The sequence below is a fragment of the Sarcophilus harrisii genome, chromosome 3 (genome assembly GCF_902635505.1).
Source record: "Sarcophilus harrisii chromosome 3, mSarHar1.11, whole genome shotgun sequence".
Classification (NCBI taxonomy): domain Eukaryota; kingdom Metazoa; phylum Chordata; class Mammalia; order Dasyuromorphia; family Dasyuridae; genus Sarcophilus; species Sarcophilus harrisii.
The window spans coordinates 398836736-398857244 of record NC_045428.1 but is presented as its reverse complement, the minus strand read 5'-3'; the positions used below and the strand labels follow the sequence as shown (position 1 = coordinate 398857244).

Below are 20509 nucleotides of genomic sequence, written 5' to 3'. Positions count from 1 at the left end.
AGAGGAGAAAGAAACGAAGGAGAGAAGGAAGGAAGGAAGGAAAGGAAGGATGGAGGGAGCAAGGAAGGAGGGAGGGAAGGAGGAAGAAAAGGAGGAAGGGAAGAAGGAAGGAAGGAGAGAGAGGGAAGGAAGGAAGGAGAAGAAAGGAAGGAAGGAAAGAGAGGGAAGGGAGGAAGGAAGGATGGAAGAAGGAAGAATGGAGGGAGAAAGGAAAGAAGAAAGGAGGGAGGGAAGGAGGAAGGAAAGAAGGAAGAAAGGAGGAAGGAGAGAGAGGGAAGGGAGGAAGGAAGGATGGAAGAAGGAAGAATGGAGGGAGCAAGTAAGGAGGGAGGGAAGGGGAAAAAAAGAATTTTGTTGTCTGCCAATGAACACAATCATAAATTGCTGAAATCGAAAATTCAAAGACAAAAATATGCAATGACAACATTGCATCTGAGTGACAAACAACCTAGCACAAAGGAATTGATGTTAGAAAGGTACTTTGAAATGTTGAAGAATACAAATTCTTTAAATGTTTGATCTAGGAATGCAGGCTGGGATTCTGACAAACACATCTTTCCTACAATATAAAGAGGGAAAACCTTTCAATATCAGGGGTTTACTTCTCTTATAATTTGCTCTAAAGGTGGAATATTATTAGCCCTTTAAAGTCGGCAAAGCTCTTTATACAATTATCTCTTTTGATCTTCATGGCAATCCAGTGAGTTAGTTATTATCATCTCAATTTTACAAATGAGGAAATAAGGCCGAATTAGCTTAAGTAGTAGTCAGCTAAATGTCAGCAGACTCAAGTCAGAAGTTGGGTTCAAATCCTATATCCTCTACTTGCGCCTCAGTTCCCACATTTGTAAAATAAGTAGTGCAAGCTCAAAATCCATAATGCTATGAATTCAGTTAGATTTACACAGCTGAATCTAATTCACATTGTATCATTTTTTTATGTATGAAATTTATTTATGGCTGAAAAATATATTTAAAAATACCCATGGTGTGACAAGGTAGAGTAAGTATCAAAAAGCAGCAAAAACTGAGGGGAAAAAAGCTTTCTGATTCTTATCATTGACACTCATTATGAAGGTCAGCCAATTTTTAAAACATTATAGCACTCTAATTATAATGATTTCCTCTGATTTCAAATTTTAGCTGTTTTTATTAAAATAGGGAAAACTAGAAAGTGCTAGTCTATTCGTTAAATAAGTTGGTTTTGAAATAAATCTTTGAAAATATTTAAATCAAAAACTAATCCGAATAAACTAATTGAAATTTAATATTTCAAAGATAGTTATCACCAAAAAAAGTTGCAGAGGAAGCATTTTATACTCACAAGCTATCAAATTAGCTCTATATTTATATATATTTATAATTAACTCTAAAAATATTGTATATAATTTGTTTCAAAATTAAAAAAAACAATTCCATAGAGTTGAAAAATATCAAAATGAAATGAACACCCTTTTCTCTTACTGTGGATATAATTGTATAATCTGTATAAAAATACCATACAATTAAAGTGCTAAAATGAAATAAAAATATAAGACAGGATTCTGAGAAAGGCCATTTCCCTGGGTATCAGGACCAACCAAAAGATAGAGAATCAAACTATGAACATATGGAAATGGGTCAAGAAAGGCAAAAGGTATTAACTGTACCCAAGTACATACTTACTAATAAACTAGCTCTGAAATTTTGAAGAGTTTTCCTCAAGCTATCAGTCTAAATGTGGCAAAAGTATAATTTTGCAAACAAGAAAGGCAGTGAATTGTGAGTACTGAAAGGGCAACATTAATAAGGAAAGTTCTAGCATATACATATATATAGAGAGAAAGTATATACTTACCCTCCCCCCATCATGGATAGTAAAAATATAACTCCTTAAGATAAGGTGAAAGCAAATGAATGATGATATCATCAGCTGATATTTACACAGCCTTTTCATAACTTCATCACATTTGAGCTTCCTAACAGCCCTGTAAAGTAGGCACTTCAGTATTATTAGCCCCATTTTAAAAAGAAAGAAACTGAGACTTAGAAAGTTTCAGTGGCCTTCCCATGGCCATAAAGAGGGTAGTCAGTATCAGAGACAAGATATAAAACTGATCAGGCCTTACTGTCACCAAATCCAGAGCTCTAACCACTATCTACTCACAATTTCTCACTACTACAAAGATTTAAATATCTGAAGTCAAAAAGTAAAAAATAAGAATTAAAAATTTCTTCCCTTTAATTTCCATAAAATGGTGCAATATTTAGTGAGGAAGCTGGCCTAAACTCAGTAATAGCTAGATTCAAGTCCTGTTTCTGACACACACAGTATGAGCAGGCGCAAATAATTTATCAATGCCTCAGTTTCAGACCAGGTACAATCTTACTTTAATAGAACTAGTTTTCTTATTTGTGGTTGCCTATACCAAAGAAATTACAGATATACCTTCTACCCCTCAAAAAACTGAAAACTAGCAAATACCCCCACAAAACTCAAGTAAAACTTTCTTATCATCTTAGCTAATATCCAGAAAAAGAGGGTTTCCTGCCTAGACCACAGATAAACAGGGAATATTCAGATTCTCTCAGGGATTTGGAGAGAGCAAGGTAGAAATGGGAAGGAAGCGGGGGAGGGGGGGGAGGAGACAGAGTAGAGGGAAGAGGAAAAGAGCAGACGTATTCTGTGAGGAAGAAGCTTTGGAATTCCCTAATAAAAAAAACAATTCCCAGCTTCCCCAAAAGATTTCACTGCAGACTTTGAAACTACTATCAATTTTATGTTTGTTTCTTTTCTCTGTCTCCTTGCTAACTCGTATTCTTCAGGACCTCTTAATGTTTGTACTCCCCAAGAGTTTGTCCTTGATTCTCTTCTCTACTTTTTCTCTTGATTAAGAGGATGTGCGCAGCTCGGTGGCACAGGTAAAGTGCTGGGCTTAGAGTCAGGAAGATTCATTTTTCTGAGTTCAATTTTAACCTTAGACACTTCTTAGCTATGTAATCTTAACTTAAGTAACTTAAATGTTTGCTTCAGTTACCCATCTATAAGATTAATTGGAAAAGGAAATAGTAAAACACTTCAGTATTCTTTGCAAGGAAAACCCCAACAGTCAGATACGATGGAACACCAAAAAAACAAAAACAAAATTAAAATACAAAAACCATAATAGGCACTTAAAATGTCAGCTGAACTGAATGTCATTTATTCCCATGGCTCTAACTACTGCTTCTATACAGATAAATATGTATATCTAATCCTGACCTCTCTTCTGAGCTTCAGATTTTATTTCCAGCTAAATAAAGGCCAAACCAACCTGTTATGTTCCATATATATCTCAAACTTATCATGGAAAAAATAAATTCATTAACTTTCCCAGAAAATTTATCACATCTTTTGGTTTCATTATCATTATCTCTGGTCCTACCAATATGCAAGTAAATCTTCTGGGGATTATTTTTTAATCTTCCCTATACTTCATTTGACCAAGTTAATTCAATTTCATCTGCAGAACAAGTCATATGACCAGCCCTTCCTCTAGTCTCCTAACCCTAGATCAGATCCTAAAATGCTGCAATTGACTTTTCTATTAGACCTCTTGAAATACATTCTTTTGTCTCTTCCAATCCTTTACACCTCTTACCAATAGATCTATCTGGTCAGATCCTCTTTTAAGAAAAAATTTTCAGTGACTCCTTGCTGCCTTCCAATTAAAAGTTCAAACTCCTTTGCCTGACATTCACGACCATCCAGAGACCCAGACTTATATTGCTCCTATCATATGTTCTATGCTTCAGCTAAAATGGACAATTTTTCCAACTTCAAACATATTTCAATTCCTTTGCTTCCACCATTTCCTATGTATATGCTGCCCTCCACTTCTTAACTATCACTTACTAAAAACTCCAGCTATCCACTAAGTCCCAATTTCAATGTCACCTCATCCAAGAAGACTTCTATATCCACTCTTATCAATCGATAAGGTGTCATGTAGCCCTGTTTTATAGTTTTCTTAAGAGTTTATCAAACATTTGAGTTTTCTTGTAGTCCCTAATTCCATTCCTGGTCTATAAGCCTTAAGAACAAGAATCACACCATCTCACATCTAAATTTCATATATAGTAATCACTTAACATTTGTGAATTTATTATCTCCATTTTAATAATATACCAAAACTATCAGTGCTACATGAATGACTCCCAATTTAAACTTTAGATTCCCAGAGCTGGATAGTCACTAAGTCCTCTTAATTATTATTCTTATGTCACCTCTCTCTTTTTATACTTATTTCCACACAAACAAGACATATACAGGAAAATTAGAGATAATTTCAGAAGTAGGTCACTAGGATTCAAAGATATCAAGACAGGCTTCTAGCAGAAGGAAAACAGAGGTAAAAATGAAGAGGAAAGAACTCTAGGCATGAGGACAGCAAGTGAATGATGTAAGAAGTCAAAAAATGGAATGTATGTGCAAGAAAGAGCAAGGAGGGAAAAGTCCTAAGAATATATGGAAAGACATAAGGCATAAGAAGACTGAAACGGTAGGAAGGATTCAGCCTATGAAAGGCTTTAAATGACAAATAGAAAACAAGAGATGCTGCCAAGGTAGACAGGATATAGAGGACTTGAATATAGAGGGATGAGAGGAATCAAGGAAGATGGCTGTAGGTTAGGGACCTGGGTAAGAGGAAGTGATATCCTCAACAAAAAAACAGGGAAGTTATGAAGGTAAGGAGCAAAGTCTGAGGAAAACTATGAGTTCAGATTAAGATGTTTTTAAGTTTAAGACATCTACAGGGCATACAGTTTAAGATGTTCAAAAGGCAGTTTAAAATGTGAGTGTAAAGGTCAAGAGAGAAATTAGAAACCTCAGAAACAATCTATTTTATTTTACAGATAAGGAAATAGAGGCCAAAAGAGATTGAGTAACTTTTCACAAGTCACATTTTTGTTAAATCCCAGGGCCAGTTCTGTAACTTGGTTTTGTCACTTTGGTCAAATCAGCTAACATCTCTGTTATCTTGGTTACCTCATCCATATAATATATATAATACTTAACACTATCTACTTAAGGCTGTTGTTAAAATAAAATTGTGTAGCAATCTGTTTTGTAAACTGTAAAGTATAATAGTTTCACTTTAAAATAACAAATTATATTTCTTTGAAAATCTGAAAATGACTAGAGATACCACAAAAATACAACTCACTGATACATATAATACTTTGATAACTTGCTCAAAAATATCCAAAATAATTTATAAATAAGACAAATGAATCTTCTAAACTTAGGTTACAGCTTTCTCACTTTAACAGTAAAGCACATATAATAAACTCATATAAATACTTTTGAAATAAGGGTTTGTCACTGAAGTCTATAGACACTTAATAACTGCATGATCCTGGATGATCACTTAATCTGTTTGCCTCAATTACCTCAACTATAAAATAGTTGTTATGAGGATCAAATGAGATAATATTCATAAAGTACTCAGCATAGTGCAGGATACGCAGAAGATGCTATATAAATGCTTATTCCCTTTCTCTTCCCATATTTTTAGGCAGCACAATGAATAGAGTGCTAGGCCTACAGTCAGAAATAAATGAGTTCAAATCTCCTGTCTTATATACTTACTAATAACATATGACTGGACAAGTATGCCTCCTGTATGCCTCCACTTCCTGATCTATAAAAGAGGGATAAAACCCAGGGTTGTTGTGAAGATCAAATGAAACGATAAAATAAAGAACTGACGCATCATATGCACTTTTTAAATGCTAGGTATTATCATCATTTTCAAAACCCATGCAGAGAAGTTAAGAAACAATGACAAGAAAAGGACAAGGAAACAAAGGACAGGAAAGGAAAGGAAAAAGAATAAGAATTTTTTAACAAATTAGTAAATGTAACAATATAAAATGAAATTTCAAAGTTCAAGTTTGCATGGATAATGTTTATACCAATTATATTTTATGATAAGAGTACATTCCAAGCATGTTCACAATTATGATTACCAGCTCTGTATTTCTCTCCATCCTGTTTTCTCCCCTGTATACTTTTGATCTCTTTCTCTCCTGTCCCTCTTTAGTCATGTTTCATTTCTGACCAACTCTATTCAAGCTGTCTTCCTTTCTATCATCCTTCCTCCCTTCTCTTACCCCTTTCCTCAGAATATTTGTCCTATCTTCTATACAACTCCTCCCCTTTCTTTCCCCTTCTTCTCATACTTCTTTATAGGGTAAGATAAAATTTCTATACCCAAGTGAATGATTAAATTATTCTATCTCTGGCAAAATTGATGAGATCAAACTTCAAACAATGCTATCCCCCTTCCTTCTTTCCCTCTATAGTAGTAGTTCTTTTGTGCCTCTTCATGTAATCTAATTTAGGTCCCATTATGCCTCCCCTTTCCTGTTCTCCCAGTACAGCCCTTTTTTCAACCCTTTAATGTCTTTTTCTTTAATATCATCACATGAGAATCCATTCACAACCATACTCTCCATCCACATATGCCCCCTTTTCTAAAGGGACCAATAAAAATTCTCAAGAGTTACAGACACCATTTTCCTATCTCAGTATTAAACAATTTAACTGTGTGTGTGTGTGTGTGTGTGTGTGTGTGTATCCCCATTTACTTATCCGTGTTTCTCCTGAATCCTGGGTTTGAAGATCAAATTTTCTGTTTAGTTTTGGTTTTTTCAACAAAAATGAATGAAAGTCTCTTACACTTCATTGAAGATCCATCTCTTTGTCTGGTAGCTTATAGTATTTTTTCCTTGAGATTATAGTTCCAGAGTTTTGTAACAATGTTCCTTGGGGTTTTTCCTTGTGGGATTTCTTTCCAGAGATGATAAATTGATTCTTTTTTCCCCCCTGAGGCAACTGGGGTTAAGTGATTTGCCCAGGGCCACATAGCTAAGAAGTGTGAAGTGTCTGAGGTCAGATTTGACTTCAGGGCTGGTGCTCTATACACTGCACCACCTAGCTGCTGGATGGATTCTTTCAAAGATTATTTATACCCTTGTGGTTTTAGTACATAAGGACAGTTTTCCTTGATGAACTACTGATTTTTGGTTGTGGCTTTCAGGTAGACCAATTTTTAAATTGTCTCTCTTGGATCTATTTTCCAGGTTGGCTGTTTTCCAATGAGGTATTTTACATTTTTCTTTCATTTTTTTCAATTCTTTTTAGTTTGTTTGACTGAGTCTTGATGTCTCATCATTAGTTTCCATTTACCTTATTCTAGTTTTTAATGTGTGATTTTCTTGTTAGTGTTTTCATCTCTTTTTCCATTTGGTTAATTTTATTTTTTGAGGTGTTGTTTTCTTCAGAAGATTTATTATTATTATTATTATTATTATTACATTTGGCCTATTGTGTTTTTTAAGGAATTGATTTTTTTAGTGGACTTTTTTTGCATTTAGTCAATTATATTTTTTAAGGAATTGCTTTCTTTTTCTAAGCTGTTGACTCTCTTACATACCTTTAATTTCTTTTCTAATTTTTTTCTTCTACTGCTCTTATTTGTCTTTTAAATTCTTTTACGAACACTTTCAATAAGACTCTTTGGGCTTGAGACCAATTCATATCACTCTCTGAGATTTCCTCTGTGCATATTTTGTCTTGGTCTAAATTAGTGTTTTGATTTCCCCCATCACCATAGTAGTTTTCTATGGTCAAGGTTCTTTTCTGTTTCTTGTTCATTTTTTTCCTTTTCTTTTTTGTGACTTTTGTGGTCAAGCTCTGCTTCTTAGGTAAAAGGGATACTGTCCCAAGCTTCCTGTGCAGCTCAGAGTCTTGGCTTTGAGCACAGGGGCCTCTTGTGTTTGGTGTTTTGCTCACAGCAAGGAACAGCTTTACCTGTTCTTTCCAGGAAAAAGAATATGCCTTCTGAGCTAGGCCTAGTCTGCTCTTCTACTGAGCCAGAAACAAGGGTCTCAGTTGCTGATGTTTAAGACCCTCTCACTGGCTTTCCCAGAATTCACCTGAGCTAAACTGAACACTTCTTTTACTGACCTTTTTTAAAGTACTTTCAATCTATCTTGAGCTAGAGAGTGGTTTCATTCCATCAGATTGTTTGGAGGCGTGGTTTCATGAGGTTTTTGAGGGAAACAGAGAGCTCGACCAGCTTCCTGGCTTTACTCAACCATCTTGGCTATATCCGTGGAACTCCAGCGTTACCCAATTTAACTTTTACCAAGGATTAAATATATATGACTGGATGACTAATTCCAAACTAATTAAATTTACTAAACAATTGAACAAAAGGCTATTGATCCTAATCTATGTCTCCCACAAACTCGAAATAAAAACTAAAACTATTCCCTTGTGAAATAAATACTTTTGAAATATTACCCTGGTTTTAAGAATAATACTCAAGTAGCCAAATTTCATTTATTTTTCCTTAAAGCATTAAAATAATAGTGTCAAGAAATTTGTTGTTTTTCTTGCTTTGAAAAGAAGATAGCAAAGTAAGCTATGAATCTAAGCTAACTTCTATTTGAACTGGCAAGGTACTATATACCATATTTATTACATTATGTTAAGATGAAAAAACTGGACTGATGAATGAAGCAATGATGATGAAGCAATACTTTATTTTTTTAAATGCATGAGAAAAATAATGGTCTCAGTAAAAATGTTAACTAAAGGCTAAGTTAAAGGAGAGGCAACATTATTTCTTTCAAGAAGATGCAGGATAAAGAACTAAATGTTTTTTTTAAGTATCCCAAAGTAGCCCTATTTTAATTAGCAGTATAACAGAAATATGTAATTAGCAGAAATTGCTTCATCATAATTAGAAAACTTCTAAAAAACATAAAAAAAGAACATTTGAAAAAGTTGTTCCCTTAATGAGGTCAACCATGCCTACGTAATTTTGTTTAATATATTGATTTGAAGGAAATTTCCAAAAAAATTTCTACTTCCATAAATTTTACACAATTCAGTCTAGCTGAAATAACATAATAAATTATTACAGCTTAATTATTAATACTTTTTACTATATTGAAATGTTGGCATTTATGTGAAGCTAAATGAAAACTGGGGAAGAAGGGGGGAGCAATACACTAGGCAATCAGGGTTAAATGACTTGCCCAGAGTCACACAGCTAGTAGGTGTCAAATGCTAAGGCCAAATTTGACCTCCAGTCCTCCTGTCTCCAGGACCAATACCCCATCCATTGCACTGCCAAAGAGAAACTTTTAAACTATTCCACAGCCTAAAGAAAATATGGATTCATAGGATAAGAAATGTAGTTCATTTCACAGATATATGGATTAGCCAGTTTGGTTGTAATATACTAGTCATGAAAGGGAGTAATATGAAATAGTAGGAAAATATTCTAGAACTAGATAATAGAGGGCTTTAAATACCAAAGTAAGTTGTTTTCATTTTATAACAAATAACACAGGCAGTCACTGAAGGTTACTGAGCAAAGGAGTTAACATGACCAAATCTATATTTTAGAAAGATTATTTTGGCAATTAAACAAGGAAATAATAGAAGATGGAAAAGACGGGAAACTTTAAGTCTAATTAGATGGCCATGGCAATTGTCTATTTAAAAATGACAAATGACCTGAATTAGTGAGACAAATGATAACCCTGCAGTGCCCAAAAAGTTTTAGTTTAATTATCCTATTTAATAAAAAACTGTTCGTATAAGTACCTCCAATGAATGACATTATCACAGTATAATATAATGAATAGAGTTCTCCCTGTAAGCAGGAAGACCTGAATATGTATAAATATCACTATGACAATAAGCACAATGAATTAAATTTTCATTTGTCCCAGGCCACACACAAGCTTTTAATTGATAGAGGGAGTTTCCACACTGGGAGTCCCCTGTGTCAATGACAGAAGACATCCAATATTCATTGTGCACACACACACACACAAAAAAAAACACTGCTATATTGAGAGTTCTGTTTTTTTTTTTTTAAACCTAATCAGTAACTCCTTTTCCCCCCCAGGACAATTCAATTCAATAATGATTATTAAAACTGATTTATCCTCATTCCCCAAAAACATCTCTTTAATTTGAAGAGTAAGAATTTCATGTGGTAAGACATTTTTTTTTTCAAAATATTATTAAAACATTTTAATGTATGTTTTATTTCACTATTTCTTCAAGAAAAAGATATTCTATATATTAGAAATTTGTCTAGAACACCAACCCCAATGATACTGCCATAAAGCATATGAGAAAAAATTGTAGTTTTCAATAATAATCAGAATATTGTATCCACATTGATAATTTGAACTTTTCATATATTCCAAATTTTTTAATGTTATGCCAATATACATCCATTATTCCAAAGAACTTTCTATCAGTAGTATCTTTTTATTTATCAGTTCTTTTTTAAATAGGAGCAAATTAGAACCCTTAAGACAAGTCTCACAATCTGTAATAACAATAGATTTTACATAAAAGGCATAGTGACTTCACTTTTTCAGTTTCTTTTCCCTTATCAATGAATTGTTTTTAGATGTGGTTCATTTAGACTCCAGGGTAAAATGCAACTATTTTAAATTTTGTTTCTTTACTAATATTAGGAGCAAAAACAACAATCACAGCAACTAGGATGCTAGAGATTCAAGCTGATGTTTTACCAAGATCATCTGAAGAAACTGAGGGTCCTTAACTTAAAGAAAGTAAAATATACTTAATAGCTTCAATTTGACATTCAAAAAAGCTGTCAACATCCTAAAAATGGAATGGAATGTAGACCATTTTCATAAAGATGAGAAAGTAAGCATGTTTGTAAGTACTTGTCTTCTTACTTGGATTATATATAGTAATACCATCCATAATTTTTTGTATTCATTTGGCATTTACCCCAACTGGAGTTACCTTAAAAAATGATGCTTCCATGTTTTCAAGATTTTCAATTTAAGCTTTATCTCAGTGTCATTCTCAACCATCTCACAAACCACTGAGATAACTGAGATGGTTCAAATGTGATGCAATTATTGTCACTGATTATAAAAATACAAAAAACATAACTCTATAAGATAAGTACACAAACATGAAAGAGTAGATCAATGATACCAATATATGAAGGAATATAAAGGGTAGAATTAGTCAAAAAAAAAAATTCAAAGAATACTAAGAAACAAATAAAGAGGTCCAAGGGATGTCATTTACAATGCCACTCTCACAGGAAAGAATGTACATTCAAGATACAGTTGGCATCAACTACTGATTATATTGAATGGAGTATTGGATAAGGTACTAAACTTGAAATCTAAAAGATCTGATTCAAATTTTGAATGATAAATACTAGTTTTATAAAAATACGTGTATTACTTAACACCTATTTGAACCTGTTTCCTAATTTGAAAAACATAGATATTGATATTGTAATACCTGTCTCATAGGGCTTCTGCATGGCTTAAATGAAATGTTATATGAAGCATTTTTCAAACTTTAAAGGACTGTCAGTTATTATATTGTTATCAATTGCTGTTTAAATGCACATATATTCAAAGAGTAATTGTCAGAAGTGCTTATAAAGTGGGTCTGTTACTATTTCTAAAGCTGCATCTGTAATCAGACACTAAGGCTCTTGCCTCTCAGTAGGGGCTGCCATTTTCAAAACACAGAACTATACTTCACAGCAGGAAACTCAGCTTGATGGGTCAGGGTTAGACCAAGACAATTCCAATCCTATTAGAAATCAAATCTTTTAAAAGCTGTAATAAAGCTTTATTTATTCTTATTAATTGGATATTTCAAATTAGTTTAACATGACACTAGATTCAGGAAATTACAATCAAAGAACATAATTTATAATTCTGAATAATCTGATTTGCTAGAGGGCTAGAATTCTCAGAACTGGCTTTCTATGAAAAAAGAGGACAGTTTATTAATAACTTATTTATTGGGTTGTAACGCTTATTCTAATTCATATTTTATATAGCACTTTGATTATTTTCTTGAACTACTCTTTGTGATACTCTAAAGTTTTAGTTTTAATTGATAATCTATGTGGAAGTATGTTATTTTTGTAAAACATTTCTTCAATGTTATTTTTAAACATAAAAGTAATTTTCAAACAATAATTCAGTCAAAGAACATTTTTGGGGATTGACATACAGAAAAGAAACCAAAATCACAAATACATTATTTGGCAAAGTTAATGTTTAAGTGGAACATAAGTGGTCAGATTAGGTAATTTAAGAAATTGATTATCGAGTTTACAGAAGAAACACTTGATTCTCAAAGAATATAAATCTTTACACTAAACCTGTTCTCTCTGATCGATCAGTTATCCCTGACAACTTAACAGAAAAAGATAATTTCCTTTTAATTACTCTGACTGTCTTAAGTGTAGATAGGCCAGGGGGACAAAAAGACAGGCTTTTTTGTATTTCCCTGCTTTTCTCATTTTGAAGTAGGAGCAAATGGAATAGAGTAAAAATTTTCAAGCAAAGTCAAATTAATTTGTATATTTCATGCAATATCTGACAAAAATTTGAGCACTCTTTTTAGAATTAAATAAAAATCACAAAGAAATTTATATTAAAAATCAAGCCAACAACATCAAAGAGAACACTGAAAAAAAAAATTGATCAAAGTGGTCTAGCATTCCAAAACTTTAAAACATTTTACCAAGTGTCAAAAGCACCATAATAATATTGAGGAAGGGGGTATAAAAGGGGAGGGATAGAAAAAGATCATTAAAAGAAAAGAGAATTTTAGTACTGTTTTGGCAGTAGTTAATTAAATTATGATTAATGAATACTAGTTGAAGGAAGCCACTTTTTAGTTTCAAACCTGAATGATGAATACACTAATTTTATGGGTGAAAAGGGGGAGAAGGAGAGAGAAGAGTAGAGGTGGATAGGGAGAGGGCAAGAGAATAAAACTAAAATATAGCTTTTAACTGAAAATCAACAAGAAAAATAAAATGGATTAAAAGAATCTAAATATTAGATAAGCAATCAGCAGCATGATTTTTACAAAAGTTTTATAGCACTTTTGGCCACAGAAATGGCTAAAATAATTCCATATTAATAATTCTGTCATGAAATCATAGTACATGCTAATAAAGTATTATTTGGAGAGTTACTGCCCTCAAAGAAGCAACTCCCCCAAAGCAGCAAAATATGACAATTTACAGCATTTATAAACTTTACTCATGTCTCTAACACAAACAAGGTAATTATTTGGCCATATCTCAATCTCCCAATTGACCATTTTATATGGATAAATAATTTGAGAAAAGTGATTTCCCTGCCTAAATACCTTTTCTATATTCTCTCTGCTTTCAAACTGCAAGCTTACTGCCAGCAGAGACTTACAATGTCTTTTGTCCTTCCCATGGCAGACAGAACTAAATTAAAACAGCAGCCTTGAAATACAAAAGATATTGTCAATCCTTAGTAGTCAATGATAGTTCTCTACCTATCTCCTGCCTAAGTATCCCTCATTATCCATTCTCTCTATTCTTGGGATATAAGGAAAATAGATCCCAATATATCATTTGTAGCAATTTCTTGGTCCTTTTAGAATCAAAAGTGCTTACACTTCTAAACTAAAATGAAAGAAAATTTTAAATTTAATATCCTCCTTCAATTAAGTATAAATTATCTCTTTATCTTTGTCATAAAGAGAATAGTTAAATATCAAGGAACTGCTAAAAAAAATGTTAAACTAGCTGGATTCTAATTTAATGAATCATATAAATTTGAGTAAGCTAGGGTATAAATGAGAGTTAAAATATCAAAGACTATTAACTCTTGCGAAGAATTCTGCATATTCTAGATGCTTTAATCATTTATTCTTGTCTTTCTGTCAAAGTTCAGAATGAAGATTACAGAATAGAATTTTCAAGTAAATATAGTTGTTTTCTATTTTTAAATATCTAATGCTTTCTAGAAACATACAGAAAATCATACCACACACAAAAGATAATGTGATGTACATAAGAGACAGGTACCTCTCTTCTAGAAATCTCCTATCTCTTCTTCTGGTAGCTGCTGTCTAATCTGAGTACCATCTAAAAGTGTTTAACTTAATACCAGATCTTTTTATGGTACAAAAAAACAAATTCTGAAAAAAACTTTAATTCTAAATTATCTCAGAGGCTATAACTTTTTTCTCCTTGAAGGTTAATATAAAGTAAGATATTTCTGTCCAAATATTTGCTATTGTCTATTTCCCATCTAGAGTGAATCCTTTGTGTTACAAAAAACAATTATAAAGAAAATGACTTAAACATTGAAGGATAGGATTAAAAAAGTCTTACTTTTTTACTTTACAATCTTTACCAAGTGTCATGTTACTCACAATGGGAAGAAATTTCAAAAGCATTCAATTTTGCTTTTAGATTGTATTTTCCTACAGCACTAGTTCTGAAAATTTATAACAATCAACTACAATTTAATATTCAACACCTTCTATGTACCAGGCACTTGCTAAGAACTGAAAATACAAAGAAAAGGAAATCATAAGTCATCATAGTAACAATTAGTCATTTATGTTAACATTTTTTATGTACCAGATACTATGCTAAGTGCCTTACAAATATCTCATTTTTATTCTCATAACAATTCAAGGAGGTAGGTGGTATTATTACTTCCATTTCAGAGAAGAAAACTGAGGCAAACAAAGGTTAATTGACTTGGCCAAGGTCATATGGTTAGTAAATGTTTATGGCCAAATTTGAACTTGGAACTTCCTGACTCCAGGCCCAGAACTCTATTCACTGTAACATTTAGAAGACTATCTACCCTCAAGGAGCCTATAGGTAATTGGAGAAAATAACATGCAAACAGTTATGTATAAACTAGACATATACAGGATAAATTGGAGGTAATTACAGAAGAAAGATACTAAAATTAATTTGGGAACAGTATTCCAAAAGACTTCAGCTCAGATTTGAAAGGAGCCAGTTTGAAATGTTTAAATATTGGAAAAATGAGACTGAAGGTCTAAGGAGAAGTTAAGACTGGGCAATTGTATCTAAAAAGTCACCTGCATAAAGATAATTGAAATCATGGGAATAGATGAGATCACCAAGAAAAACTATAATAAGGAAGAGTGAAGAGGGTCCAAGATAGAGCTATGAGAATCCCTAAAGTTAACAGGCATGACCTAGGTAAAGAAGTGAGAGAAAAAAGTTTCCGCTGAATGAGTCAGTCACTGACATCTATTACAGCTCCAAATCAAAGACCCATGATTCTAAATTTGGAAGAAATAAATGAAGACCAAAAAACATTTTTTTTTTTAAACAGGTTAAAAAGTCACACCTAAATCATCAACATTTACACACACACACACACACACACACACACACACACACACACACACACACGAATGAACTAACACAATCCAACAGCAAGACAGAGAAGTTCAGTTTAAAAGTATTATAAACAATATAAAAGATTTGGGAGTTTACTGCCAAGACAAACCTAGGAACTACATGAACACAATTACAAAAGATATTTTTCACAGAGTCAAAAATAAACAATTATAGAAATATTAATTGCCCATGAACATGCTCATGCCAATATAATCAAAATGACAATTCTAAGTTAGTTATTCAATGCCAAACCAATCAAATTGCTAAAAAAAAAAAAAAAAAAAATGGCAATGCTAAAAAAAAGTAACAAAACTTATCCAGAAGAACAAAAGGTCAAAAATATCAAAGGTAATAATGGAAAAATGTAAAATATGAAGGAAGATGGCCTAGCTGTACCAGATCTTAAACTGTACTACAAAGCAATAATCTTCAAAACAATCTGATACTAGCTAAGAAATAGCGATGGATCACTGTAACAGATTAGGTATACAATATGCTGTAGTAAATCACCACAGTAATGCAGTGTTTGATAAACACAAAGATTCAAACTTTGGAGATAAGAACTTACTATGTGACAAAAATTGATGAGAAAACCAGAAAGCAATTAGCAGAAACTATGTATAGATCAACATTTCACACACTGAGATAGGGTGAAACTGGGCACATGATTTAAACATAAAAGGTGACACTATAAGCAAATTACTTAAGCATGGGCCAATTTACCTGTTATATCTATGGAGAAGGGGAAAAAAATGTATGACCAATCAAGACAGACCACTAAGAAATATAAAATGGATAATTTTGATTGGATTAAATCAAAAGATTTTTTGCACAAATGAAATCAATGCAGCCAAGATTGGAAGGAAAGAAAAAAACGAGGGAGGAGGAAAGAATTTTCAGCAAGTCTCTTTGATAAAAGACTTTCTCAAATATATAGAAAACACAGTCAAATTATAAGAATATAGGGCAGCTAGGTGGCACAGTGCGTGATAGAGCACCAACCCTTAAATCAGGAGGACCTGAGTTCAAATCTGGTCTCAGAGACTTTTAACATTTCCTAGCTGTGTGATCCTGGACAAGTCATTTAATCCCAATTGCCTCAGCAAAAAAAAAAAAAAAAAAAAAGAATACAAGTCATTCTCCCAATTCATTAAAACAAATCAGAGGTAACAATTCATACTTGAAAAATTAGCTTAAATGATAGAAAAAGAAATGTTGGAAAGAATGTAGGAAAATTAGGACACTAATGCACTGCTGTTGAAGTTGTGAACTGATCCAACCATTCTGGAGAACAATTTAAAACTAAGCACAAAAAAGTATACAAGTATCCATATTCTTTGACACAGAAACACCACTATTATCTCTGTACCAAAAATCAAAAAGAAAATTAAATGAAAGGGATCTAGATATACAAAAATATTTTATAGCAGCTCATTTTGAGGCGACAAAGAACTGGAAGCTGAGATAGTATCTATCAATTGAAGAATAGCTGAAAGTTATGGTATATGATTGTCATTGAATACTGTTGTACTATAAAAATGATGAGGATACTTTCAGAAAAACCTGAAAAGACTTACATGAACTGATCAAAGTGAAGTAAGCAGAATCAAGAGAACATTGTATATAATAATAGCAATACTATACAATGATCTTAGCTATTCTCAGCAATATAATGATTCAAAAACAATTATGAAAGATGTATGATGAAAACTACTATCCAACTCCAGAGAAATAAATGATGAAAACTGAATGCAGATCAAAGGATACTTTCCAAAATTTTCTTGGGGGCTTTTTTGGTCTGTTTTCTTTCACAACATTACTAATATAGAAATATGTTTTGCATGACTCCATGTATTATGTCAAACTGTTTGCCTTCTCAATGAGGGGGAAGGAAAGAAAAAATTGAGAACTCAAATTTTTAAAAAATAAATATTAAGGGGCAGCTAGATGACAAAGTGGATAGAGGACTGGCCCTGAGGTCAGGAGAACCTGAATTCAAATCCAGCTTTTGACACTACTTCCTAGCTGTGTAACCTTGGGCAAGTCACTTTAACTCCAAATGCCTCAGGAAAAAAAAAAAGTTTTAAAACTATTTTTATATATAATTGAAAAAATATGTGTAAAAACTTGGCAAGCAAGAAAAAAGCAAATAAACATAAAATTTTTAAAAATAAAAAGGCACAGACCTTTTATGACTAAAGAAGAGATATACTGAAAAGAATACAAGATTTGGGATTCAGAAGAGTTCATATATTTGTTTTGCTATCTACTATCTACTACTACAGAGTATAACAAAATGGGCCTCAGTTTCATTATTCAAAAAAAAAAAAAAAAAAAAGGATTGAGCTACACAATTTCATGACTTGTAATGTCGGGGCTAGCTTTCTGCAGGACTTCGGGACCAGCCTTGATCTTAGTGCAGGAGGTAGGACAGCCACCATGAGGCTGGTCAAAGATAGAATGTCTATCTTCCAGTCCTTCAATACTCTTATTGTATGGATATAATTCTGCTCCATAAAATTATGCCTAACAAACTATATGTCGGAATAAGATCATTTATATACTATAATCAAGCTGAAATGTCACAAACTCCTCCCTATCTTCAAAAGTGCTTGTTTTAAAAATATAACATTCATCTCTTTACAACATTGTTCTTATGGAAGAATTTTTCAGAAGAAGGCACATGATGCGATTTATATTTTTTTAGACAGTTTGCATTAGACTTTTTTTCCTCTATCTAAAGTAAAAAATAATCCAGTAAACAGAAAAATTGCTCATCCCAACACACCTACCAATGCACTCAAAGATTAAAAGTAGTACTTTGGAATCCATTTTAAGAAACTATATAAAAAGATTTTGCACCTATCACAATTATATATCAAGAGAATAAATAACAATACAGTTTTATTAAATCTACCAAAATCTAATATTCTTCTACATAAAATCTGGTTCACAATTCTAGTTTTTTTAAATCAGTATAGTTTTTACCAATCTGGTTATCATCTATAAATATAACATTTCTAATTCTAAAAGATCCATTTCTGTCTCCCTAATACACTAAATATATTTCTGATGATGTCAATGGACACATTCAATGATATATTATATTAGAACAGTATAACTATGGTACAAAATTTAAATGGATTGATTTTTTTACATAGGACAAGGATCCCATCATGATTTAAAATTTCAAGTACCAAATAATAATGGAACTTAAATAAATAAAGAAAATATTTAAGGTATCATTTTTTCTATATAAATAGGAAAATTGTCTTTAATCTCTTCAATTAAACAAGTTTACATACGCATTAGATGAAAGATTCCATCGCAGGCGCTTATATGAGACAAAAAGGCATTTCCTAGCCCCTGTCCAGCATGAGCTCCTTTCACAAGGCCAGCAATATCAACTACATTCAAAAAGGCTGGAATTTTGCTGAAAGATTAAAAAAAAAAAATAGTCATTATAAAATAGTACTATGTCTGCTACCCAATCCACTGACAACATTTGAAAACAGTTTAATTCAAACAAATTTTTCTTTTCTAGAAAAATATACATAATACAGTCTTTTATTACATTTAGATTTTTCTCACCTGATGAAAGGGGAAAGAAGTAATTAAGCAGCAATATGTTTTCCGGTTGACTCCAAAGATTAAAAAGTACTAAGCAAATTCCTCAATCACCATTACAGTATACAACAGATGCACATATATTAGTCAAATACATGTTACATTAAGTCAGAGATATTCTGAATAAATACACGTCACACTCAACTCAACAGGGACTTAAAATTAAGTACCTTCCTTGACTCGATTTCAAACACTGTGCCAAAGGTAAAGATCAAACAAAGCAAAATCTTACAACAAAAGTTTTCATTTCACTAGGGGGAAAACATGTATGAAATAAATACTCAAATGTAAACAAAGTAAACAGTAATTTTGGCAAAAGAAAATACTATCTACTGGGGGAATCAGGAAAGGTTTCATGTAGCCAACAACATTTGAGCTAAATCTTCAAGGAAACTATAGTTTCCATGAGACAGAGGTAGAAGGAAGGCTGTTGCAGGAATGCAGCACAGCCTGTTTAAAGGTAATGACATACAGAGTTTGGTTAGAATGTGAAACAATCAAGAAAGATAAGATGGGACAGGAACCCGAAAACCCAACAGATCAGTTTATATTATATACTAGCAGCAATAGAAAGTAACTAAAGCTCCTTGAGTGATAGTCAAATTTATACTTGATATAGTTAAGTAACAAACATTATACTTCAAGCCCATGTAATTCAGTTGATAGGGTTACTCCTCTCAAGGTATTAATCAGGGCATTCTAGAGTATACTTAGCATAACTTAAACAATCCCCCAAAGTTGCTACAACAAAAATATTCATCATTACACATGCCAACTTTATGATGAGTCTTTCAATTTACTCTGTTGTTCTTCCTCTTTCCTTCCTTTCTTTCAAAAAAAAAATATTCTTTCTTAAATGGGGTAGTTCTAATAGAAGGAGAAAGGCACTGGGAAAAATTTAGGCAAATAAAAACAAAAGATGTCAATAAAAAAAAAATTTTTTTTTTTAAAGAAAGTTAGGAAGAGGTAAAGGTTTGAAGAAAAAATGAGTTCTGTTTTAGACATGTTGAATTTAAGATGTCTATGGGCATCTGGTTCAAGATGTTCAAAAGCAAATGGAGATTAAGAGAGACGAACAACACACAAATCTCAAAATCACCTACATGGAGACAGCAATTGTGCTTATAAGTGCCTAAGGGCAGAACCTTAGGGAATACCAACAGTTAATAGACATAACTTAGATGAAGAGCCAGCAAAAAAGACTGAGAAGGATCAGCCGGACAGATAGGAGAAAAAAGAAAAAGAATTATCATGAAAATCCAAAGGATAAACAAAAGTATCCAGAAGAAGAGGGTGACTGACAGTGTCAGAGGCTGCTGAGAGGTCACAAAGGTTAAGAATTCAATGATGAGGTCAAAAGCCAGTTTGCAGGGGTTTAAATTCAAGCCAGGAGAAAGAGTAAGTGAAGCACTGTGTATAGATGTCTCAAGTTTAGCCAAGGTGAAGGAAAAAAAGAGATACAGAATGATAACTGGAAAAAAAAGAATAAGATCAAATGAGGACTTTTTTAAGGAAAGACAAGGCCATATTTATAGGCAAGAAAGAAGCAAACAGTAGATAGGAAAAGACTGATGATTAGTGAATGGGAATGA

The 20509-nt window shown here is 32.6% G+C and overlaps 1 protein-coding gene across 2 annotated transcripts in view; it reads right to left on the bottom strand.

Moving 5' to 3' along the window:
- The window catches only part of OLA1 (Obg like ATPase 1), a 226959-nt gene that overhangs the window by 177640 nt on the left and 28810 nt on the right, over positions 1 to 20509 (bottom strand). For both annotated transcript variants that reach the window (XM_031960438.1, XM_012544822.3), the window contains exon 4: positions 18596 to 18723. In XM_031960438.1, coding sequence (XP_031816298.1) covers positions 18596 to 18723 — 128 coding nt within the window. The remainder of the gene's footprint in view (positions 1 to 18595; positions 18724 to 20509) is intronic.